A 27,175-nucleotide genomic window follows, 5' to 3' on the forward strand; every position below is an offset into this window, starting at 1 on the left:
TGCAAATATATACAAATAACAATGACACAAGCCACAAAGAGATCCAGACAAAAAGTTGTAAGAAATCGAAGGGGAGACTATTTTTAGCTGGTTGGGGTGGGAGGAGAGGAGCATGCTGTAGGGGGAAGCCACTGTCCAAAAAAGTTTCTAGAGATGGCATCTGAGCTGAAGGAATACATGGTAGCATTCCAGGCATGGATGAGAGAATGACTGGATGCAATGATGACAGAACAGATAAGGAAACCGATAGCAGTCCACTTTATCTGGAATGCAAAATACATGAAGGGTAACAACATAAACTTAGTCTAGCCAAAAAATAGGTTGGAGGTAAAAACCAGAGGATCTTCAATGCTAGGTAGGGGCCTATGTATTCTTTTTCCCAGGTAATGTGGAGCCACTGAAGATTTTCTAGCAAGGGAGTAATATGATCAGATTAGGAATATTATTTTGGTAATTAATGAGAAGGTAAGGCCTTGGGTACCCTGGTCTAATCTTGTGCCTCAGGTAGACTTCAAAAAAACCATTCTTCTCCACCCCAATCCCACTTCACCATGAGAACACTACAATACATATAAATCAACTCATTGAATATTTCTCAAGATTCCCCCCTAAGTAAGCTGTTCTTGACTTTTCCTCAAGGAAATCTCTAGGAATCCATCTCTCTCCTCTTCTTCCAAATCAGGAATTTAGGGTTGAGCATCAGTTATTCAGCTTCTCAGGTCTGGAATATGGCTACTGATCTTTCCTTTCTTTTAAATCCTGTTACTTTACTAAAGCAGTATATGCTCTTTTATTTAGCTGTTTGAATTATCCTCTTCATTTTTTTTTTAAATCACCTCACCCTCTTGCTCATAGAAGTTCCTTATTGGTCTCTGAACCCAGTGCAAACTCCTTAGTCCAACAAATTAAATAACAAGACTTTATTGTACTCTATCAACATGCCAGGCACTGTGCTAAACACTGGGCATAAAAAGAAAAGGAAAAAAATACAACAGTCGCTACCCTCAAAGACCTTATGTTCCATTGAGGGAAATAACACACACAATTTCCAAAGTGTCAATTTTCCTGCTGAAAATGAAAATTTCCACAGCACTGGCACATCACTGCCTAGACAGGCTCCCTGGGCTATTGCTCATCATCTTGACTTCTGTCTCACCACTGGACTTAGATAACTGGAGAGAGTGGGGCTGAGAACTTTGTGCAGCTCTGCCTCACTTCAATCCATGTGCAAGACACCACCCTCATGATGTCACTGGTCCTCTTCAAAAAGGAACAACAATAACACGTACATAAATAATTACATAGAAAGTATATATATGGTCATTTGTGGGGAGGGATATCTACTTCCTTGGGAAGAAACATTCAAGAAAGGATCCATGTAGAATGTATCCACTTGAGTAGTTTTGAAGAAAATAAAGCACCTATATGCATCAAATAGAAGTGCTTTCTTGGCATAGGAAACAGCCAATAAAAAGGTAGGGAAATAGGAGAAAGAGTTTTGTGTGAGAACAGCAGGGCCAGTTAGATTACACCAAAGAGTAAAGAAAGGGAAACCATGTGTATAATAAACACTGGAAAAGTAGGTCGGGGCTGGCTTTGTGAAGGTTGGTAAGATCTTGATGAGCTAAAAACACATTAATAGTTGATTATAAAAGTGAGGAGCCAATGGGAGTTTATTTGGGGTACAGTGAGGGCACAGAAAGTCTTTTCACTGACCATTTCCTCACTTCCAACTCATCAGCCTTACTTTCTCATTACAGTTTTTTTTTGCTTCTGCCAAAGGTCATCCGATATTCCCCATACTTCCCCATCTACTCCCACAATGTTTACTCCATTCCCAGTGTCTATGTCTGGTGTCACCAAAACACGTGAAACAAAGATGGCAGCCATGCTTACTTTCATTAATGTATCATCACCCTTCCCAGACCAAGATTTGCAGCAATACATTCTCCTTCCCATCCCCACAATCTATGAATTCACCTACCTCTAGTTCCCCACCTAACAGGCAAGTTATCACCTGTATTTCTGGTACAGCGGAAAAGCACGAGCACCGACTTATCATGTCACTTCTGGACAGGTTACCAACCCTTATGCCCTGACTTCTCATAGTCCTTTGGTCTTCGAATATCTATCTGTTCGCCCCTTTACTGCTTCTCCAGGTCTGGTGAGTTAAATCCCTTCCCAGGGAACCATTTTCCCTGTTATCTTTTCCTTGCCAGAAGAGGACCAATGCCCTATGTTACCTGGTAAGGGATGATGCCACTTGGTAATTAACTTGCTTCAGTCGACTCGCCAATTTCCGTTTCTCCAAGTGTCACCTCCCCAGTAAACTGTAAACTCCTGACAGTAGGCAAAAATGGTACTGAGTGTGGAAGACTGGGGGGCTGGGGTGAAGGCTCCTGCTCTGGGATTGGTTCTGCCCGAGTCTCCTTCTCCAATGAGAAGCCTAGGTTGTTGCCAGGCAGAAATGATGTATCAGGTTAGGTTGAGGAGTTAAAACCTGGGAAATTCTTGGTATGAGTGCGAAAATCAGAATAGCCCATGGCAGGGAAATATATTCTTCCTTGGGAACAAGCATCCCAGTCATTTCCGACACCCCCTTCCTCCCAGAGTGCAAAAGCAAAAAAAAAAAAAAGCATTTTCCTGTTACTGAGAAACCAAGGAATTGTGTGGCCTTTTAGAATTCCAACTAAGAGACCCTGTAGTCCTATCTCTATAAAATGTACATGATAACACTAAGACCTGAAAAAGGGAAGTGATCCAAGATCACGAGAGCAAAGAAAAAAATTTTTTGCAATGTAAATTAGCCACAGCCAATATGAATAGGATGACTGCAGAGCTAAGAGATCTAATTTAAGATATCTAATTTAGCCTCTGCATTTTGCAACTGAGGAAGCCAGTACAGAAGGAAATCCTTTGTTCAAGGTCACACAGTGAGCTCCAAATTTGGCACCCAATCAAGTTGCAATCTGTTGGGCAGAGACAAAAAAGTGATTCTAGGATCAAAGTTGGGAGGGTCCTTAGGGGTTCAACCTCTTTATTTTATAGGAGAAAACTGAGGCCCTAAAATCACACAGCTAGTAAATGACAAGGGGTAGCATGCGAACCTAGGTCTTCCTGGTCCAACAGTGGGTGGGAATCCACTATACCAGTGGTTCTTAAACTTTCAGGTCTCAGGGCCCAAACATGCTCTTGAACATTATTGGGCCCCAACCCCACCCCACCCCAACAGCCTTTGTTTATTTGGGTTATATCTATCAATATTTACCATATTAGAAATTAGTATTATGAAAAGCTTTGACCTTTCAGACCTCCTTAAAGAGATCCTTAGCAGTCCCTAGACCATATTTTGAGAACCACTGTGTTATACCAATTGTGTATGTTGGAAAATACAGAACATATTCCAAAGCCCGACTGAAATTATTTTTCATTACCCAGTTGATTTGACAAATATTTATTCAGTACTAGTAATGCAGTATATCTAGCACTGTGGGATATGCAAAACATGGCCCTTGTCCTCCATAGCTTACAGTCTAGTTGGGGGAATATGTACACAGAAAACAATTAGTATACAAGGTACTGAGAAGTGCCACCACATGGTACATACAAGAAATCACATCAGGACAAAGGAAATGACAAAGTCACTGTGGGCAAGAAAATTGAAAAAGACCTCTCGGAAGAGGTAGGACTTGAGGTGGCCTCTCAAGAACTTTGATAGGCAAAGGAAGGGGAAAGAGCATTCCAGGCCTAGGGGACTACTGAATGTATGAGTAAGCAGTGACCCTGGTGTGTAAGGCTGATGCAGACAATGATTAGGTAACTGGGCAAGAGCACAGTTTGTTTTGGAGTGTTAGGTCATGACACTGGGCTGAATAAGCAGAAGATTGTGGAAGACAGTGAATGCTAGGTTAGGGAGCCAGGACTTTTTCCCCTAGGAGGTAGGTAGCCATTTTATTCCCTTCTCTTGCTAGAGAGCAGAAGATCTGATTGTGGACCTCTGAGGCACCTTGGTATCTTTCCCCTAACCCTTCTTAGGGAGAAGGGAGGGATCTGGACTGAAACTGCATGAGAGGGAACAAATGACAAAAAGTTAAGGCCTTATTGGAGGAGCTCAGAGTCGGGGTTGGAAAAGCACCAGAGACCAGGGGGACTTCTATATACAGGCAACAATAGGGTACCTACTACAGTTCACTGGCCTTTGAGGTGGGAAGGGGTGCTAGACCCAGTCACAGGAATAAGAGACCCTGGGCTCAGTCACATACTCAAAAGAATAGATTCACAAAGGTGATTTATTGATCTTAATTATTTTCCCAAAGTCAAATGGGTCTATGTACACATCAGGACATCAGGACTTGAGGTCAGGACCTTGACAACCAATAGGAACCTCATCTGCAAAGCCCTGGACCAATACAGAGTATGATCTAGGGTCAGGATCTCACTCAAGGGCTTCACATAATCAATATGTACTAAGAGAAATGGATCCCCACTGGCACCTGGGATCCATGGAGTCCCTTTCCTTCTTCAGACATCTTAGAGCCCGTCAGTCTAAAAGAAACCCTTAGGGGTGTCCCATTTTATTCCATACATCATATTTTCACTTACATCTTGAGGAAATTCTCTTTACTACATGGAGGAAGGCTGACTGGGAGATGTGGGGTTTATAATGGAGGGATGATGAGCAGCTAGCCAGACAAGGGTAAGTGGTTATTATGGGAAAGGGGAGAGAGCATAGTACAGGAGACTAGAGAAATAGACTTTGCAAGAGTCCTGGGTTTTATCATCAATATTACCTAGAACTCCAATGGCACTGGGAATGACTTTGGGGGAAGAGAAATTGAACATGGAGGATTCATGGCTAGAGCCTTGGTGAGGTTTATCACCTCATGGAGAAGGGAGACCACCAGAAATGTCATAATTGGGACAGTTCAAGTTGTAGAACTAGCCTTGGTACAAGTCTACATGGGGGCCATGGAAACTAAGGACATAAGGATTGGCAGTAGGCACAGAGACCCTCCTCTCTCCTACTCCTGATATCCTGGTCAGGAGGACACTCTCTTCCCCTCAATGAATCATGTTCAATTCCAGGACTATTTGCCCCTATGAAGGGGAATCAGAGCACTGAAGAAAGTGAGGGGCCAGAGAGAGGATCTGTGTGTGTGTTTGAGTGTCTCTCTCTTTCAGGGTTTCAGAATAAGACTTGTTCCTGGCCAATTTAGCCAAAAGAAGGGGACTAAACGCCTTGTAAAGGACGCTGTGAATGTGTAAATAAGTTCCTGCGATTCTGCATTGGTGAAGGTCACTGTACCCCCATCGTAATCCAGAGCAATCCCTACTCTTCTGGGTCGCTGGGCTAGGAACAACTCTGCTTCAGGACTGGTGTTAACCCACACACCAGCAGAGGACAGACGCAGAGCCCATACCCCATCCTCAGGACTCAGGCGGAGCTCCCCCTTCTTCCTTACAGTGTCTCTGGCAATACCCACCAGACAGGACTCCTGAACAATGTCATCCTCTTCCAAATCATCTTCATCTTCATCTCCACCTGATTCATCATCCTCATCTGTCTCCCAGTCCTCCTCTCCTTCCCCATATCCATTTTCTTCTTCTTCTTCTTCCTCCTCTCCTTCTTCTTCTTCCTCCCCTTCCTCTTCTCCCCATCCTTCCCTCTCCACTACCACTTCCCAATAGACTTTGCCCCAGGTGAAGCCCTTACTACCCAGAACTGCAGGTTCAGGATCAAATTGCTGGGGGTGTTGGTACAGACTCTGATACATGTTGGTAAAGGACACACACTTCCAGTCCTCAGACAATATAAGGTATCCACTGGCTGTCTGAGGGTCCAAAGTGACGTTCACTGTGGAGACAAGGGGGAAAAGTGGTAGGGAGGGGGAAGGAAAAAAGAAGAGGGGTCTGGGGGTAGCATTCCCATAAGACTCAAGGTCATTCCAACAAGAACCCAGCAACAGACTCAGAGACAGAGATGGCATTTGGCATCTGGCCTTGGGCTATACCATCTCTCTTTCTAGACATAATGATGCCATAAGGATTATATGAAAGTCAAAAACGGGGAAAAAATTAGGAAGGGGGAGGAACAGGAGACAAAGGTCTATAAGGAAAGAAGGGGACCTGAATAATTAAGTATGAATAAAAGAATGCTGGGGGTAGAGGAGATCAGGGTAAGAGGAGAGCAAATTATGATTTTTATGTTCCTTAGGCATCAGGATATAGAAGGCAGGATTCTTTGATACCCATTTCAGACTTTTTCGATGGGAGGGATTTAGTTTAAATATGAATAATGGCTTACATCCGTGTAATACTTTACCATTCACATCGTTTTTTATGTATATGTCATTTGATGATATGTGTAAGGACATTCTGAGAAAAGAACTGTTTGTCCTAGAAAGGGATTACTAGGACTGGTTGTGGGAACTTTGTATAAGAAAAATTTTCCTTATTTGAGAACCTCCTGGACACTCACCTGTCTTATATTCCAGGACTCTCAGCAGCTTTCCTGGTGGAAAAGAAAGAGGCAATGATGAGACTCTGACCCAGGAATTTGAGAAGAAGGGAGAAATGACAGTGAGTGAGGAAGAGGTTCTACAACATTTTAAATGGCATAGCTCAGGGACCACCAAAGAAAGGCAGGGAAGGACAAGAAGACATTCTGAGTTTGAACAGGCCAAAGAAACTATGATGAGAATCAGAAATCAGTTATGTATTTGGGGGAAGGGACACTATCTAAATGCCCCTCCACCCGCAATCTTTACCTTGAAATTCCCTCAAGCCTTTTCGCAAGGAATGAAGCTTATCAGAGAATTCTCCAGTTCTTTTTCTGACAGCTGGAGCAATGGGTTTCCCACTCCAGAACTTCTTCCGTGGATACCTAAGAAGAGAATGAACGTGAAACAAGTCATTCCCCCCAGCTGGTAGAAACTTTCCTGAGGGTTGGAGCATATCCATTACATCAGGAGTAGTTGGAAAAAGTCTTCTGATGAAACTGTTTCAGAAAGGGCAAGGCCAAATTTCTGCTTTGTGTGGCTCAGGGTTCAGGGATGTAGCTGTCAGGGGGTTCCCAAGTGCTGGAAGACTCTTCTTTGTTCCCACTCCACTAAGAACAGAGCCACAGAGACATCGGACACCTGAGTAATGGCCTCCCTTGCAGCGTCCAGACTCTCACTGTAGCACTTCAAAAGCTTGTGGTTAGACAAGTGGCAAATGAAAATGACTCAAAGACATAAGAAGGAAATGGACACAAGGGAATGAGGTATATTGTGAAAAATATGTTCTTTACCTGTTTAGGAAGTCTCTGGTGTCCTAAAAAAGAAGGAGACACACATTGAAAGTTAACTCATTGATAAAGGGGAGGGGTTACCCATGGTTAAAGGAGCAGCCATTTAAAAACGGGAAATAGGGACAACTCTAATCAGTCAGCATTCATTACTGCCAGAGTAGAAGAGTTATGCAACAATCACTGTCAATAGTGTCATATAGCAAGATTTAAGAAATTCTTGGCTAGGAATTGTGAAAGTGCAAACTTCATGACAAAGATGGCTTTGGATTTGGATCTGAGTGGTCGGTTGTAGCCAAAAAAGGATTTTCAAATATTCCCATTCTAGAATGCCACCTTCCTTGGAGTTTCCCAGCTATCCCATCCATTCAAAGGCTTTCTTGTTTCATTCTCCCTCAGCCATCAGTAAGTTTTGTTGTTGTTTAGTCATTTTCAGTCATGTCTGACTTCACATCATTTGGGGTTTTCTTGGAGTAGTTTGCCTTTTCCTTCTTCAGCTGACTTTACAGATGAGGAAACTGAGGCAAACAGGGTTAAGTGACTTGACCAGGGTCACACAGCTAACAAATGTCTGAGGAAAGATTTGAACTCAAGTCTCCCTGACTTCGGGCCCAATGCAGAATTCTATCCACATCACCACCTAGTTACCCCTATCAGCAAACTAACCCTTGCTAAAGGCATTAGCTGATAATAAGAGAAGAGTTACTAAGATCACTTCCATGAGATATGGAACTTTTCCTGAGTCTCTGCATTAAATAGGATATAGCCATGCCTCTAAGTCAGGGGTTTATAACCTGGGATCCATGAACCTTGGTTTGCTTGTACTAAGTAAGAAAACTACACGTTGTAGTGTGCCAGTCTACACTGCTAAAGTAAGTTTCCTCATCTAGAGGCTCCCTATACCTATAAAATCAAAGGTCCAGTCCCTATCCCTTGGCTGCCATTTTAATTTCAGCCCATGTCCTTCTACTCTATGGTCTGTAGCATGGAAACCAGCTTGAGCTAGTTTCTCTCTCAACCTTTTCTTCTCCCAACTATATTATCCTTGTCCCCTTCCCCTTTCCCCTTTCTTCATGCCCCTAGCCCTCTATTTTATTTTTCCCTCTCGCTTCTGATCTGGCTTCTCTCTAGAAATAGAAATGAGAGGTCCCAAAAACATCCCAACTCCTCTCGGTGCCTACTGAGTCAATTTCCTTCTTTATCTGACATCCAGGGCCCTCAACAATTTGGTGCCACCCTACCATCTAGCTTTTTCTCATAGCCTCGGATCATGTAGTTAGTTCCCCATGCCTCACCCTCTTAGCCTCTTGGATTTCTACTCCCTCTTTAAAGGAATATTACCTCATCCTCCATGAAGGCTTTCATGAACCCATTCTCTAAGTTCCTGAAGCTTACCTTCTCCTAAAAAGTAAAAACAATGACCAAAAGATTCAGGGAAACTTCCTGCTATGGAACGTTGAGGGAAGATGATACTGACATTCCAACAGCTTTTGGTTTTATTTTGCGATTAATAGTTTACTGGTTTTCTAAAATATTATGCATTTCAAAGAGATTCTAAAACTGAGATTTTTGACAATGTTTTTTGACCAATCTTTAACTTGTGGATGAATAATTACGATGGTAAGTTTTCATGAGAGACACGTACATACATCTACTCCAAGCAAACTGTTTAAACTCATGGGAACTGTTCCGTGAATACACAGCCTATGACTTCCTAAAACAAACAGCATAGTTAAACAATGCCTACAATATTTTAGTTAAACAAAATAAAAACTTTCTCTCCCCCACAAGGTTAACACCAGTGCAGCTCCCTAACACAGGAACACATCAACCTATCTGGTAATGACAAAGGGTCAAAGGTAGACTCCTTGGCTATGGGTAAGATCTAATTTTCCACAGATCACAAATGAAAAATTTTGGTACAGTGATACGTACAAGTGTACTCTGTAACTGTTATCAAGACGGAGCAAGTTTTGACAGTAGTGACTGACTACTACAGCCACTAATTCACTGTAGTACACATACATACATACCTTGGAGGTAAGTAAAGGAAATGTTACTCACCCATTTTATAAGTAGGGGAAACTGAGGTCCAAAAAGATTTTCCAAAGGTCATAACCAAAAATAGATATCAGGCAGAACAAGTTATGGTCAGTCTTATCAATGATAACAATAACACCATCTTATACTTTACATTTGTATATAATGATGTTTATATTCCTTATCTCATCTGTTCCTTACTACAAAAACCCTATTATCCTTATCTTATAATATATTAAGAGACTATGGCTCAGAAAAATGGAAAAGGTCTTGAAATCTAGAACTCTTGATTTCTCGTCCAGCACTATTTCCATCAGAAGAGACTTATGTCTCAGGGAACAGATGGGATCACCTTTCTTTTAGGAATCTCACCTGCATGAGCTCAGCCGCTGGCTGCTGGGCCTTCTCCTCCAGTTCTGAGATCACAGTCCCTAGCCTGGTGAGTTCCCCAGAGGCCCTGAGGTTGTATTTCTCTCTCCCCTCCACGATCTCCCGCTCCAGTCCCTCTAGGCGTTCCAGGAGGTGCTGCTCTCGTTCTCTCAGGAACTGATGCCCCTGGGCAAACTCTGAGGCGATGTTCTGCCTCTCCATCTGGAGTTTGGTCTACAGTGCATGAAGGTGCACACAAAGACACAGAGAAAATATAAATATGAATGTCTCCCTAGAGATCATAGGATCAGAAATTTAGAGCCAGAGGAGATCTTTTATGGTCATCAAGCCCAAACCCCAGATTTTACAGATGAGAAAACTCAGGTCCAAGTTATGCAATTTGCCTTATTGTCACAATTAGTGTCAGAGGCAAAATTTGAACTCAGATCTTCCTGACTCAAAGTCCAACATTCCCACCATTATGCCACATTGCCCCACCATGCATTCACCAGGTCCTAGAGAAAAGCTCAGCACATTTCATGAGACCCTTTGTGCTTAACTTGATATTTTGCTTCTTCTGTCCCTACAACAGTTCAAAGCCTTACTCATCTCTTTCTCCTCATCCCAACTCAACAGAGGCAGTGGCAGAAAAGGACCAATTCTGCCATGAAAAGATACAGGTTTGAATTCCATCTCTGCCACTTACTATCTGTATGACTTTGGACTCTATTCACTTCTCCATGCCTCAGTTTCTTACCTATTAAATGAGTGGATTGGATTAGATGATCTTTAAAATCCCTAAAGTCTATAAATCACAAAACATCAGAGGTAAAAGGGGCCTTATGCAATCTCACCTAGGTACTATTATCCTATCAGACAGATGAGAAAACTGAAATACAGAACTTGCCTGAAGTCAAGCTAATTGCTGACTAGTGGAAGACTCCTGAGTCCAATATTCTTTCCACTAAAATTCAAGTTCACCGCCCTTGTCAAACTAATAATCTCCTTGACTTAGATGACTACCTCATAGCCACTGCACACTAGCTGCCACTGAGGATGGTCTCAGGGATGCCTTCCCTTAAATCAGTCCAAGTCCATCTCCTTTCTAAGCAGTCTGTCTTGATTCATCCCACTCAGGTCTGGTCACTCTCTCCTTTGCATTCCTTCCTTCATCATTTATGGCCTATTTGACTAAATTCCCATGCCTAGAATTCTTTTCCATCTCCTGGCTTTTCTATCAGCCTGGTTTCTTTCAGGTCTAAAGTCCCACCTATTGCAAGAAGCCTGTCCCAATCCCTCTTAATGCTAGTACTTTCCCTTTGCTGATTATCATCGGTTTAACCTGTCAGTATCTTATTTGGACACAGTAGTCTTTACAATTGTCTCCTCCACTGGCCTGTAAGCTCTTTGAGAGCACAGATGGTCTTTTGTCTTTTGCGGTATCCCTAGTACTTAGCTTGTCACATAGCAGGTACTTAATAAATGCAAGCTGACTGAACTCACTAACCAAATTCATCTTTTCCTTCCTTTTCTTCTAAAATATTTACTATAAATGTTTATTATTATATGTATCTGAAATGTTTATGTTATCGAACATGTTTGTCATATCCTCTCAGCAGAGACCCCGTGAACGTGACTAGATGTTTGGCCTGAAGACTTCACTTACCAGCAAGTGCTGAATCTCAGTTTCCCCCTTCATCTGAAAGCTGTGAACCCTCTCTTTGTCTCTCCTTAGGGTGCCCAGGTGACTCAGGATTTTTTCCTGTCGAAAAAAATAAGCAGATAAAGGACAGTTGAAATCTAATTTGAGACCTTGGGCAGGGCTAGACTAGACTAAGACTATCAAATTATTCTCACTCCAGACTGCCTGGTTGTTTACGGCAGGGGTCCCCAACTCTAATTTGCTCAAATTCTCATGGGGAGATACACTTTCTCATCACCCTCCATGAGGAGGTTTGTGATCCTCCTGGATAGAAGCTAATTAACTGAGCTAGGGAACACCAAGGCTTACCCGGTGGGGCTGGGCAGCCTTCTCAATGAGGATGGCTGTGTGGTACTTGTGTTCCCTGGACTCCCGGCACATCACACAAAGGAACCTCCCATCATCCTCACAGTAATAGTGTAGCTTCTCCTTGTGCCGTTCACACTGCATCATTGTCATTGGCTCAGGTCGCTTCTCCTTAGCTTCTCTCCCCTTTTCCACATTGAGTCTCTCAATATTCTGCACAAGACTGGCCAACTGCCATACTGGACGAATATTGTCCTTCTTAAATGTCTTTTTACAGAGTGGACATGATGGGCGGCCCCCTGGGGGTGCTCGGATATCTATGACACAGCCTCGGCAGAAGACATGGCCACAGTCGATGGTCACTGGGTCCCTCAGGTAGTCAAGGCAGATGGAGCACGTCACCTCTTCTTCCAAGGTTCTCAAGGGGGCAGAAGTAGCCATGGTGCCTGGTCCCCAGGAATGATCTCTGCTCAATTAGTGGGTTCCTTTTTCCTGTATAACAGAGGATGGAATCAAGAGTATGCATGGGAACTTATTATAGTGGCAAAAGACCTACAAGGAGAAAACGTGGATGCACAGCAAACAGGGAAAAGTTAAACAAATGGTCATAGAGGAATGTAACGAACTATTATCTGGCATAAGAAATTACAAATATGAGAAATTCTGAAAAATCTGAATAGACTTGTATAAACCAATGAATGAGGGATGAAATAAGTAGAACAAGGAAAACAATAAGATGATGTAAATGAAAAGAGGGACAAAACAATACCAAACATTGTATAATTATAAATATGACCAAACTTGGTTCAAGAAGAGTTGAGGAAATGTACCTTTCATTTGGAGATATGAGGGAATATGGAATGCTACATAAGCTGTCAAAAGGTTTTGTTCACCCGTTGTTTTTTTCTCTTTTGTTACAAGGGAAGGCTCATTGGGATGGGTGAGAAAAGGAAAGGTATGTTTGGAAACGACTGCGATGGAAAAATCAAAGTGTTATATTTGAAAATTCAGGTTAACTGAGAGACAAAGTTCCAAGCATGATTAATTTGTTAGCTGGACTAGCAGTAACCAATAAACTGGATCAATGGCCGATGTCAATGATCAAAGACCATGAGACAGGATTTACTAGCCTTCAAGTAGCTTTGGGAAGTAAAAGACAGCGAAGAACACGGAGCATCACAGATGGAAAAACAAAATGACTGGTTATAAAATCCAAAGTGCCATGCTCAACAAAAACAGTGTGACTGATTGGACATTTGGGGCTAGGAACAACCCCTTCTTCAATCCTGCTATCAGAAAGAGTTGACTGAAAGGATCTATTTGCTCATTGGTTGAACATAGATAACAGACTTCTTGGCTCCCACCTTCATCCTGTAAGGCCTGTTAGTAAGATAACAGATCTGCTTTAATTATACATTGGGGTGTAAGGTTTGTAAGTTAGATAACAGGCTTAAGGATACCTAGATATAACATGTATTTCCTGGAATTATATTAGGCTAGTTAATGGCACAGAGATGCCACCAGTTGTCCTGGGACTCCACCAGGGCAGCATGAGGGTCTACAAGATAACGAATTTCTTCTAATCAAAGTGACTTAGCAGGAAAATGACTTTTAAACCTTAAACCAGAACTGAAGGCTGAACTATTAGACCTATGAATATATGAACTAATTAATTGGTGTAGAGTACAGTTATGCAAAATACAGAAAAAGCTTAATTACAGAATAAAATCCATTTTCAATTTTACAAAAGTTATCAATAATTTATTTAAATTAATATAACAATTCAAAAGACCGTGCATAGGAGTGCACACTCAATGACACCTACTTCAAACAGTGACAAAAGGAAACAATCAACAGACATATACTGAGTGACTAATATATGCCAAGCGTTGTATTCACTTAAGGGTAAACTATAGGATAAGATGTAGAACAGTGTTTTGTACATTTAATAAATGCTTATTATATACATTAAACAATTAAGAGAACAAGTGCTGGATTATATAGTACAATCAGTAAGACCTTCAGGGTTTTGGAAATAGAATGAGCACTGGAAGCAGGACTTAAGTTGGGTCTTAAAGGCTAGGAAGATTAAAATAGGAAGGAAATCCTGGTCCCAACACTTTATATGTACTCATGAAACAGACTTACGCACTGTGTGTAAAACACTTACGATCTATGTGACTGACTGAGCGGATATTTTATTTTTTATATCCACGTAGGAACTCCCAGTAAGAAAACTTCCCTTATATAATTTAATCTATGGTTGTTCAGCTGCTGCGTCTGACTATGATTCATTTGGGATTTTCTTGGCAAAGGTACTAAAGTAGTTTTACTTTACATTTCCTTCTCCAGCTCATTTTACAAATGAGGAACCTGAGGCAAACAGGGTTGAGTGACTTGCCCAGGGTGACACAGATGAGTCTTTCTGACTCCAGGCTTGGCACTCTATCTGCTACACCACCTAGCTGCCTCTCCCCCACATTAGACAATGATGCTTTAAAAGGCCTCATAACAAATATGTATGATGAAATTAAACAAATTCCCTCACTGGCTATGTCCAAAAATGTAATCAATCCCTTCATTTTAAGTCCACTCCTTGTCTGGCAGAAGGCAGACAGCATATTTCATCTTCTGTCATCTGAAATCCATTGCATTGATCAGACTTCTCTCAAAGTTGTCTTTGTGTCACTGTCACTGTACAAATGCTCCTCTTAGTTTTGTTCACTTCATTCTACATCAATTCACATAGGCCTTCCAATTTTCTTCTGAGATTATTCATTTCAACATTTCACACCCCGTAATATCCCATTACATTCATATCATAATTTGTTTAGTCATTGTTCAGCAGGCAAGCACAGTGATACTATATACATTTTTGTACAAACAGGTCCTTTTCCTGGTCTCTTCGTTATGCCTGCTATTGGTATTACTGGGTCAAAGTTTAGTGACTTTGGGGACATAATTCCAAATTGCTTTGGAGAAAGGATAGACCAATTCACAGTTCTGCCAAAACTACATTAGCACAGCCCCTCCAATATTTGTCAGTTTCCTCTTTTGTCATCTTAGCTAATCTAATGGGAATGGAGTAGAACCTCAGAGATGCATTAATTTGTATTTCACAAATTACTGCAAATTATTAATTATAGCATCAGGTAAATTAATTATAATTCTTACTGCAAATCATTAATTACTAATAATTTGGAACATATTTTCAGCTTCGATTTTCTCCTCTGAAAACTGCCTGTTCTTATTCTTTGCCCATTTATCTACTGGGAAATGGCTCTTAAATCTTATGGATTTGTATCAATCCCTTACATAGAGGATATCTCAAGTTAAGCTTTAACAGCTTAAAATAGTTCATAGGTTGAATCTGAGATGTTTTTTAGTGATACTTGCTAGAGAGACATTTTTCTCTGCTACTTGTTTTTCTTCTAGTTTTCACTGCATTGATTTTATTGTGCAAAAACTTTAATTCTATATAGTAAGAATTGTCTATTTTAGATAACAGATCATTTTCCAGTACAATGAACTGAATGTTCCTGCATAACAACAAAAACCAAATCAGTCTCACAGGCAAAATTCCATAGTCATAGGCCCCAAACTCTAGTAAGAGAAGAAAAGTACATTCTATCCTCTCTTTGCCATTAATCTTGAGTTGAGCTTCCTTTTAACGTTGTCTCTGTTTAGATCATTTCTGCCATTGTACACATCGCTACCTTAGCTTTGCTTCTTTTCTGTGAGTCAGTTCATACAAGTGTTCCAGTGTTTCGCTGAAGTCCTCGTATTTATCATTTTATCAATAACACTGCATTACATTCATACTCTACTACTTGTTCAGTTACTTTTCCAATGAATGGGCACTTGCTTTGTTCCCAGTTTTTTGCTACCACAAAAAGTGTTGGCTAGGAATATTTTTGTACATGTGGGTTTTTCTTCTGTCATTTACCTCCTTGGAGTATAAGTCCAGTAGTAGAATCACTAGGTATAAGCAGTTTAGTGACTTTTCTCATAATGAGTGACATAATTCTAAACTGCTTCTCAGATGTTTGTACCAATTCGTAGCTCAACCAACAGAAATATTAATGTGCCTGAGTTCCCAGACTCCCTCCAATACTGAATTATCCATCCAACACATCCATTATGATAGACAGGAGGTAAAAACCCAAAGGTATTTTAATTTACAGTTCTCTTATTATTGCTGATTTGGAGGATTTTTTCCATATGGTTTTATTTTTTATTTTTATTTTTATTTCTTCTTTTGAAAACTGTTCATATCCTTTGACTGCTTATGTATTGGGGAATGGAATTTAGTGTTTCAATTCCCTATATATCTTGGCTATCAGACTTTGTGCTGAGTCGTTTTTCAGTCATGACCTCATTTGGAGTTTTCTGGGTAAAGATACTTGAGTGGTTTGCTATTTCCTTCTCCACTTCATTTTGCAGATGAAGAAACTGAAGCAAACAGAGTTAAATGACTTGCCCAGGGTCACACAGCTAGTAAATATCTGAAGACAGATTTGAACTGAGGAAGATGAATCTTCTTCCCATCAAACTTTAATCATATGTATTTGATGCAAAGCTTTTTCCCCTCAGCTGACGGATTCTCTTTTTATCCCAGATGTATGGATATTATTTGTACAAAAGTTTTTCAATTTTATCTAATCAAAATTCTCTATTTTCTCTTTTATGATCTCTTCTGATAGGTAGGCACAGTAGTGAAGATGAAAGCAATTCAAATATGGAGTTCAAAAAACTGAAAAATACAGAACTGAAATTATGCTTAATCAATGGAATCAGGCTGATTTCCTGATAAGGCCTGCTATGATTTATTAAACTTAATCAAACTAGTTTGTATTAGTTAAGTTGTAAGAGCTTAATTTCCCCTTTCCTATGAACCTAAGCTCACTGTTTTGTAAGACCTTCTCTTCCTTCTGTGTGAGTTAAAGTTCTTCGTTTAGTGTGATTTAACTCCGCATTTTGACTCAAAGAAACTTACAAACTTTCCACACAATTCTAAACTAAGAAACTGATGTAATCAATAGCCTAGTAATCAATACTTCTATAATGCCTAGCCAATCAAAGGGAGTCTACTTCCCCATTCCCAGAACCACAATTTCCCTGTTCTTGTCTTTATTCAAGGTACCTAAGATCTGTTAAGCTACTTTGTGGTAAACCGATACAATTTATGTTTAGCAAATTCTGCGCTGACCAATCAGAAATCAATAAACATCCATGTTGCTTGAGATTTTGTAATTTGCTTTAGTTCCTCTTTATTGACTATAAGAAAGCTCTGTAAATTCTCCAGTGTCCTTGGTTACTAAGGAGTCTTGCCCATTTACTGGCAAATCCTAGCTTCGCTATGCTAATGAATTGATTGTGCTTGGAACTGTGACGCCTCAATTTCTCATTATCACAGATTTCTATCACAACAAAACCTCACACATATCAGCTATGTAACCATATACAAGTCACTTAATCCCTCACTGACCCCAAGATGTTCTTAGATTTATCAAATACTATTGTTTGGTTCTGGTTTTCCTTATCTAGTATGTTCCACTGATCTATTTTTCTAACTAGCATTACATAGTTTAATTATGACGATTATCTCATAATACAGGGTGTTTCAAGTCTATTAAACCTGAAAACTGCACCAAGGCTTTTGGGACACCCAAAATGAGATTTGGTAGTGCTAGGCCCAGTGCATTCTTATTTTCATAAATTCTCTTGAATTCTAGGCTTTTTATTCCTCCAAGTGACCTTGTTATTTTGCCTATTTTTACAAAGCTTTAGATAGCATCACTATTTTATATTATGCATTATATTTGCAGTATAGAAGTGGGCACAACTATGACCAACCCACATTTCTCAAGTTCTTCCTTTATTTCTTTAAAGAGTATTTTGTACTTGTACTTATAAAAAGCTCCATGCTCCTGGTACCCAAATTATTAGCACCTAAACATTTCATGCATTTTTTAGTAATTTTGAATGAATTTTAGCAGCATGATGTAATGGACAGAGTTGACCTTGAAGCCAGGAAGACCTGAGTGCAAGCACTACTTCTGACGTATGCTGGCTATGTGACCTAGACAAATATCACTTAACCTCTTACTGCTCTAGGCAATAACCCAAGACTATAAATTGCTGAGAAGGTGCCAACACGCATAGGAAGAAGAGACATCCTCCCATGGGAAGCTTACTGTATCCAAAGAAACACAAATTAAACCCTTATTCCTATCCCTTTAAATAGATTTGTTCTTTCTGCCAAACACATACAGAGAAGAGAAAAATCATTCCAAATAATGACAAAACACATGAATTGTCTGGTTATTTACCTACCAAGCTACCTACTAACTCATCATTAATAATGTGGGAGGTACCCCTAAATCAGCTGGTTAGAGAAAAAAACTCGAATTTTAATTGAAATAATCCTGAACTATTTAAACATGGCAGGCAAGCCAGGCTAGCAGAACCAGGGAGGTATCCTGAGAGCAAGACAGGAGACAAACGTGCCAGTAAAGCCAAACCCTCACTATCACCTTGACCATCACCTTCCCTCAGACCCTCATGGGGAAAGCCTAGGACCCCTGAACCCAAAAGCTCTGGGAATAGTGATATTAAATAATGACATTAAAGGAAAGGCATTGATATGTGCTTTGCCACTACACCCTAAGGATCATGGGGCTTTTCCATCTGACTTGGAGATGAAACATTCCATGTGTTATTTCTTCCATAAGAATGTAATCTCCTCAAGAGGGATGGATTTCATTTTCTGTGTACTCCCAGCACTTACCACAATAATTTGTACACAGAAGGTGTTTAAAATGCTTTATTTCACTCGTTCACTCATTCATTCTTTTGGATCTCATTATGTAGCATCACCATCTCTATTGTGTGTATCTTTCACATTTATCTTATTGTTTACAATATTTATAGCATGTTGATCTTCAAGGGTTATATTTAACACTTCTGCCTTTCTGAATCTACTAACAATTTCTTTTTTTCCCAAACAAGGCAAATCTTGTAAAGGTGTTTTGCAGTTAGGAAATATCTTCTTTACAATTCCTATTCAGAAATTGTCAAAAGTGTATTATCTCTATTTTTCCCAATATTCTGCTTAGATCTTTCATTTATTTCCTGTTTCTGTTAGATTTGACTAAGTCAGAAAAAGGAATACTGACATCTCCAACAATTATTAATTATCTAGATCTTCCTGTAATTCCATTAATTTATCCTTTAAGTACTGAGATGCTATGCTAAGTACTTTGGTGCAAGATATTTAATACTGATAGTTTACATTACATATGATGAATTTATGTACATTCCCTTGCTTGACTCACTTAACTATATCTATTTTCACTTTGGCCTTGGCTGTGATTAATATTGTACCTATTTTTTAAGATTCGGCTTCTACTCCTTAAACTATTCCAGCTCCTTATTTTAACTCTGCATGAATCTTGGTTTTGAGTGTGATTCCTATCAACAAATGATTGGATTTTGCTTTCTAAACCACTGTCACTAATACATTTTATGTGTGACTAGCTCATTGACATTCAAAGATTACTGCTTATTTATCCTTCCACCAAATCCTGTTCAAATATTTCTTTTCTTGCTGTGGTCTCTAGAGATTATCTCCACCCTATTTTAATCCCCCATTCCAAATACCTTTCCTGCTTTCCAAGATCAAATTATCACAGGATAAGCAGCAAGGCATCCTGAGAGAGAGACAGGAAGGAAGATTGGTTAGGTGGGTCAAACCACCACCAACAACAACAACCATCAGAATCTGGTATAAAGTGCCCAGCTCAGAACCCAACAGCCCAAAAAGGAATAGCATTCCCTCTTAGACTACCAGTGCTTCTTCCCAGATGGCCTCTAAAGTCATTATAATGAAAAACAACTCTTGTGTGGATGAAAATGATCATGATGATAATCAGCTTTAAAATTTGCAAAATTCTTTACAAATATCACATTTTATCCTCACAACAACCCTGGAAGGTAGCCGCTATTATCATTTTACAGATAAGGAAACTGAAGCAGACAGATTATCTTGCCCAGATTCACAAGGAATAAGTACCTAAGGTCAGAATTAAACTTGTCTTTTAACTCTGCTTCCTTAGGAGCCACAGATAATAAAGACCAGGAAACAAAAAACAATTTGAGCTGCAAAAATAGCTGGCTGTCCAAATGGCAACAGGCAGATCAGGTTCCCAACACCTACTCCAGTAAAACCCTAAAAATCACACCAGCTTGAATAATGATTAAGAAATCAGTAAGAAACTACAGTAAATTACTACTCCACACTAATACTACCCCCCCACACACACACACTCTCACTAGTAAAAAGAAAGGGGGCTGCTACCAAAGCAAACACCAGCCTAGACAAACTTGCCAACAGCCTTCCCACTTTACCAGACACTATCCAGAGAAAGGCAGAACTTTCAAGTTTTCAAGTATCCAAAAGCAGCATGAGGAGAGGGCTTCTAAGAGAAAGTCCTATGGGGAGATCAGGGTACCACAGTGAAGAATTTGGGAGGCACCTGATCAAGACATCCCAGACCAGGGCACAAAGGGCTTCAAGGTCCCTAGCACTATGTCTGAGATGCCACAGAGGGCCTGAAGATTCAACACTCTAAACCTCAACAAACCAGTGGAAATAATCCTGGGAGATAAAAGTCAGTATAGAAATCCAAGTGATACTGGTAGAGATCAAGCAGGAGCAACAACCCCATCCACAAGCCCTGCAGAGGGAAGAGCGTGATCCTGGCACAAAAACCCAGTTAGGAACTAAGGATGAAGCGATGAGTAAACCAAAGAAAAGACCAAGTACTATAAAGAATTGTGGTGGATCCCGTATACCAAGATAAGGTCAGAATGGGTACATGATTTAGACATAGAGGGTGATACTACAAGCAAATTAGGAGAACCAGGAATAGTTTACCTTCCAGATCTATAGAGAAGGGAAGAATTTTTGACCAAACAAGAGACAGAGAGCATTACAAGATGTAAAATAGATAATTTTGATTATATTAAATTAAAAAGTGCATATACAAACAAAACCAATACAAACAAAATTAGAAGGAAAACAGAAAGCTAGGAAAAGATTTTTACAGCAAGTATCTCTGATAAAAGGCCTCATTTCTCAAATACATAGAGAAATGAGTCAGATTTGTAGAAATACAAGTCATTCTGCAATTGATAAATGGTCAAACGATATGAACAGCCAGTTTTCAGATGAAGAAATCGAGCTATCTAAAACAGTCAAAAGAAAAAATGCTCTAAATCTTTATTTATTAAAGAAATACACATTAAAAAAATTCTGAAGTACCACCTTATACCTATCAGATCTCACAGCTACTGACTAATTTGCAAGAAAAGGAAAGTGATAAATGTTGGAGAGGATATAGGGAAATTGGTACACTAACGCATTATTGGTAGAGTTGTGAATTGATCCAGTCATTCTGGAGAGCAATCTGGAACTATGCCCAAACGGCTATAAAACTATACGCACCCTTTGATCCATCAATACAACTTCTAGATCTGTATCCCTAAGAGATCATTAAAAAAGGGAAAAGGACCTACATGGACAAAAATATTTATAGCAATTCTTTTTGTGGTGGCAAAGAATTGGAAATTGAGGGGATGCCCATCAGTTAGGGAATTACTGAACAAGTTGTGGAATATGAATTGAATGTAATATTATTATGCTATAAGAAATAAATGAGCAGGCAGACTTCACAAAAACTTAGAAAGATTTACATGACCTGATGCTGAGTGAAGTGAGCTGAACCAGGAGAACATTGTACACAGTAACAGCCACACTGTGCAATGACTAACTTTCACAGACAGCTCTTCTCAGCAATGCAAGGATCTAAGACAATTCCAAGACTCATGACAGAAAATGCTATCCACATCCAGAGAAAGAATTCATAGAGTCTGAATGAAGAGCGAAGCAGACTATTTGCTCTTTTTTTGCTGTTGTTTTATTTTGTTTCTTCCTTCTCATAGTTTCTTCTGTTGGTTCTAATTCTTCTTTACAACACAACTAATGTGAAAATGTGTTTAATATGAATGTATATAGAGAGCCCATATCAAACTGCATGCTCTCTTGGGGGGGAAGGAGGAAGGGGGTGAAAATTTAAAACTCAAAAGCTTATGAAAAGTGAATGCTGAAAACTAAAACATAAAGAAATGATGAGCAGGTGGATTTCAGAAAAGCCTGAAAAGGCTTACAAGAACTGATACAAAGTGAAATGAGCAGAACAAGGAGAACACTGTACAAAATAACAGCCGCCTTGTTCGATGATCAGCTATGAATGACTTAGCTTTACTCAGTCTCTTTGATTCAAGACAAATCCAAAAGACTCATGATGGAAAAAGCCATCTACACCCAGAAAAAGGACTGATTGTGTCTGAATACAGATCAAAACATATAATTTTCACTTTTTTTATGGGCTTTTTCCTTTTGGTCTGTTTCTTCTTTCACAGTATGACTAATATGAAAATATGTTTTATATGATTGTGCACATATAACCTGGATCAAATTGCTTACCACGTTAGGAAGAGGAGAGAGGAGGGGAGGGAAGGAGAAAAATGTGGAACTCAAAAAAAAGTTTTAATGAATATTAAGTTATCTTTACATATAATTGGAAAAAATAAGATACTATTTTTTAAAAAAAGAATTGTTGAAGATCCAAAAATGTCAAAAATACAACCTAAAAGAATACCTAGATAACTACAAATAGAGATTCAATGGGAAAAAAAACAGATTTTACACAAGGGCTACTTGAAGAGATTAAATAATGAAATAAAAATCCCTGACAAAAGAATTGGAAGGTGCATGAGAAACTTGGAAGAGAAAGTGGTAAATTTTACTCAAGAAATGGAATCACTAAAAACTAGAAAAACAGAAATCAATGATTTCATGAGACAATGAGAAATATTAGAACAGACTCAAAATACTGAAAACAAGCAGAAGGAAATATAAGGGATCTGCTATTAAAAAGCAAAGTGAAAAATAAGCCAAAGAGAGAATTCCAGAATCATTGGATCCTCTGAAAACCATGATCCAAAAAGAAAGCCTGGACTATTATATTTCATGGATTTTCAGTCATTTTTCAGTCATGTTTGACTCTTCGTGATCCCATCTGGGGTTCTCTTGGCAAAGATAGTGGAGTGGTTTATCATTTCCTTCTCCAGTTCATTTTACAGATAAAGAAACAGAGGAAAACAGTTAAAAGACCTGCCCAAGGTCACAGAGCTAGTAAGCATGAGGTCAGTTGAACTCAGGAAGATGAGTCTTCCTGACTCCAAGCCCAGCATTCTATCTACTGCAGCACCTAACTGCCAGTATTTCATGACTACGTAAATGAAAACTGTATATATCTGTTGGAACAAGAGGAAAAAATGAAAATTAAAAGAATGCTCTAATCACCTCCTAAAAGAAATCCCAAAAGTCCCACAAGTATCATAGCTGAAATCCATAGTTTCAACCTTAAATGAGAAAAAAAAAGGAGTTTAAGAGCAGAAAATATATAGGCTTATAACCAAGAGTCACTTACCCTAAAAAGATGTACAAGTCTACAGGGACAAAAAATGGACCATAATGAAATAAATGAAGCAATCAAGGTTGAGTGACTTTCCCAGGAAAACATAGCTAGTAAGTATCTGAGGCCAAATTTGAACTCAGATCCTCCTGACTCCAGGGCTGGTGCTCTATCCACGATGCCACTTAGCTACCACAGTAAAAGACTTTTAAGCTTTTTTAATGCAAAGACCAGAGCTGAGTCAGAACTCTGAAATGCAAGCACATGACTGAACTGAAACCTAGAAAGTAAAGTGTATTTGAGCACTTTTAAGGCTTTATAGGATAATGCAACGCTAACGTTCTAATTGAGGGGGGAGGGGAAGAGAGAAGAAACAAGTCTCTCTTTACATCCAGATGTCTTAAAACGAGAGAATTAAATAAGAAAAACTGAGCATGTGAGCATGGGGTGGTTCTATTCTGAAGGTTTTAAGAGAGGGAAGAGAAGGAAGAATAAAAGAAATACACTAGGAAGGAGATGGAACTTTCTGTATGTCATTATTGAGATTCATGAGAAAGGGTATTCAAACATGGGAGAAAGGGTGGAGGGAGGGAATATCAGATGAACACCTCATTCTTATCCAAACAGAACAGAAAACAGTTGACCACACACACACACACACACACACACACTCAGAATTTAATATATAAATGCAACAAACTCAGAAGGAAAACAGGAAAGAATAGAAGGGGCAGGCTTCCTGATCCCAAAGTGAGGGTTTAAAAAAGAAAATGAACTGAAAATTAACAAGGTGGCCATCAACTGGAGAACGTCAGAACATGTGGTAGTATATGAATGTAATGGAATATTACTGCACTTTGAGAAACTATGAGAGATATTTCAGAGAATCCTGCAAAATAGAAACTGAAACAGAGTTGAGTAAATAGAACCAGGAGAACAATTTAGACAATGAAGCAACCCTGTAAAGAAAAACAAATTGGAAAGACATAAAGTAATGATGACCCTGTCTCCAGGAGCCTCTGTGATGCAGCAAGTTACCAACCACCTGTCAGAGAAGTAATACAGAATGAGGCATGTGTTTGCTTTGTTTGTGGCTACTGAGTAGATTTGTTTTGCTTAACTTTGCAATGCTTGTTACAAAGTTATTTTGTTTTGTTTTTCTTCAGTTAACTTTTGCATCTCCTTTTCCATCTGACCAATTTTTCCCTTTAAGGAGCTATTTTCTCCAGTTAATTTTTGTACTTTCTTTTCCATTCGACCAATTTTCCCAATTAGGTTTTGGGTTTCCTTTTCCGTTTGATCAACTCTTCCTTTTAGGGCATTATTTTCTCCAGTTAATTTTTGAACTTCCTTTTCCATTTGCTCAATTTTCCTTTTCAGAGTGATGTTCTCATCAGTGAATTCTTTTTTTATGATTTTAAAATCATTGGCCAGTTTTTCTTGTATTTCCTTCTTCAGCTGTTCCAGGAGAGCTGCCTGTGCTTGCGTGCAGTTCATAGTCCCTTCTGAAGTTTCAGATAGAAATACAGTCTCAGCTCTGACCTCTTTGGTGTTTGTGTTTTGGTCCTTATCCCCATAGAAAGATTCTATGGTTTTTTCACCCTTCATCTGCCTTTTCCTGTTCATGATGCTGACTAAGTGTTGTAGCTTCTGGTTCTTTCAGTCAGAAGCTACAGAACTTTGTGTTGAGCTGATGTGTGAAAGAGCTAAAAGCAGGTTTTTGTTTTTTGTTTCCCTGATCAACCCTGGAGTTAGCTTGTTAAGTGTGTGGGAGGAGTGGTCTGGTCACAGGAGATCTCCTCAGCTGAACTGAGGCAAAGGCAAGCTCAGGGGATGTTGATCCCAGCTTCCCTACTGTCTTCCCGTTTCCCCTGGAGGGCTGAGGCACGCCTATATGCTAATACGTGTTCCCACCCCTCCTGGGGCTCCTCTCCTGGAGCTGAGGCTTGCCTGGGTCTCAGTTCGAGTTTTCTCTGCCCTGGGTCCTCTGTCCTTCTGGTTCGCCTCCGCCACAGTAGGAGGAATTCCCCTTAGCTATTTTTCCTAGCCTCAGGTGTTATGAGACTATTTGCCCCCTTCTGCTGTTCCCGCTGATCCAGGATTTTTCTGGGGAAATATTTTATGGTTCTTTCAAGGTCATGGCGGGGCGGGGGGGGGGGGGGGGGAAGCATGTACTGATCACTCTGCCATCCTGGCTCCCGGAAGTTCAAGTAGGTGACTTACCGAAGTTTAATCTTCAGGCTGAAGGTCTCAGGAGCTGCTGCGCTGATATCTGGCGCTCCGAGGCTCTCACCAGCTCGGTTTGGCTTGTCTCCTGCTCCGCTGGTTCCACCCACCGCTCTCAGGCTTCTCGGGTCCCTTCCGCTCCGCTGCGCTGTGCGCTCACCCCCGCGGAACAGATTCTTCCCGTGGACCTTCCAGTCTAACCTGGGCTCCGAATCCGTCACAGTCTGTCTGCCACTGGATTCTGTACCTCCAAAATTTGGTCAGATTCTCCTTTCAGAGGTATCCAAAGAAGTTTGTCCAGGAGCTTAGGTGAATCGTTGCTCTCACTCCGCCATCTTGGCTCCACCTTTGTTTTGTTTTTCATTGAGGACAGCCAAGAATGAAAACAACTAATCAATCAATTATTAATTATTCCATGGGAAACCTTGGCTTAAAATGTCAGGAACAAAAAAATGTCACTCGTTTCTTCAGGGTCTGAGATAATAGCTCTGCCAGTCTTCATGAAGCCAATTCTCTCCCCCAGATGTTTGTTTGTGTCCTGTTATAGTAACCCACTCAATGGTACAAGTTTGTACACTACAACTACCTGGAAACTTCAAACATTTCTTAGAGAAGATAGGGTGAGATGGATGAGAATTGGACAGGTGTGGAAGAAGAGAACCTGGACACTGTATATTACACCAACAAAACAGTACTTGCTGATAAATATAAAGTGACTTGTCTCCTATAGGAAATCTCTCCTACTAAACCACATCCAACCGTGATAACCTAACAGAAAGTTGGCATAGTGAAAAATAAGCACTGAATTTGGAGTCAAATGACGTAGACTCAGATCAAAGTTCTGTTCCTTACAATCTATCTGACTTTGGATTTTGCTTCTATGGGCCTCAGTTTCCTCATCTGTAAAATAAGGGGCCAGAATCAGTTGACAGCTAAGTAAGGTCACTTTCAGTTCTCTATTTTACAGTCTTATCAATTTCACTTCTAGTCGGCCTTAATAAACAGTTTATAATCTAGTCATCTGTACTTATTTGTAGCTGTTTTGGAAACACACTTAAGCTATCACACATGTGTATGTCTTCTAGTTTTTCAGCTAGACTAAGAAAAAGCATGTAGAAACATGGACAGAGAGCTTAGACTGGGGATTCAATTCAAAAAAAGTCAGTAATATTGAAACACACATCAAAAGCTTGAGCAAGCTCACCCCTGATTAAGAACCTCCAGCAGAATCAGGAGATATTTATGTTATAGGTAACTCAAACTTCTGAGTTGGATGACTTGGCTAAATCAACAGGGAGTATCACATAATTTTTAAAAAATGGGAATTACTCATCCAAATGAGTTAAAGTTAGTCACAACTCTAATTTTCAAGCATATCAAAATTACCCTAGACCCAACTGCAATTACCTCTTGCCTAAACTATTGTAATAGGTTATTGTAATAGGTTTTTTTTTCCCCAATAAGCATTTATTTTCTCTCCCCATCTCCCCACCCCCATTGGAATAAAAAAAAAAAATCTTTATAAGAAACCTATATAGTTAAGCAAAACAAATTTCCACATTGGCCATGTAAAAATGTCAAGTCTCATTCTGCACCCTAAATCCATCCTCTCTTTAGTGTTTCTCGTCATTACTCTAATTGTGGTTGGGCAATGGATTGGTCAGAGTTAAAGCTTTCAAAGTTGTTTTCCTTTACAACGTT

The 27,175-nt window shown here is 39.8% G+C and overlaps 1 protein-coding gene across 2 annotated transcripts in view; it reads right to left on the bottom strand.

Annotated features, from left to right (window-relative positions):
• Positions 1-3,438: 3,438 nt before the first annotated feature.
• Positions 3,439-27,175, bottom strand: part of TRIM26 (tripartite motif containing 26) — a 31,290-nt gene continuing 7,553 nt past the window's right edge. The window contains exons 2-9 of one of the 2 annotated variants that reach the window (XM_072641537.1): positions 11,709-12,197; positions 11,364-11,459; positions 9,701-9,931; positions 8,630-8,689; positions 7,292-7,314; positions 6,768-6,883; positions 6,479-6,511; positions 3,439-5,854 (exon numbers count right to left, since the gene is read on the bottom strand). In XM_072641537.1, coding sequence (XP_072497638.1) covers positions 5,178-5,854; positions 6,479-6,511; positions 6,768-6,883; positions 7,292-7,314; positions 8,630-8,689; positions 9,701-9,931; positions 11,364-11,459; positions 11,709-12,146 — 1,674 coding nt within the window. In that variant the 5' untranslated portion in view covers positions 12,147-12,197 and the 3' untranslated portion in view covers positions 3,439-5,177. The remainder of the gene's footprint in view (positions 5,855-6,478; positions 6,512-6,767; positions 6,884-7,291; positions 7,315-8,629; positions 8,690-9,700; positions 9,932-11,363; positions 11,460-11,708; positions 12,198-27,175) is intronic. The other variant, XM_072641538.1, reaches the window with a different exon arrangement.

This window comes from Notamacropus eugenii, chromosome 2 (genome assembly GCF_028372415.1).
Source record: "Notamacropus eugenii isolate mMacEug1 chromosome 2, mMacEug1.pri_v2, whole genome shotgun sequence".
Classification (NCBI taxonomy): domain Eukaryota; kingdom Metazoa; phylum Chordata; class Mammalia; order Diprotodontia; family Macropodidae; genus Notamacropus; species Notamacropus eugenii.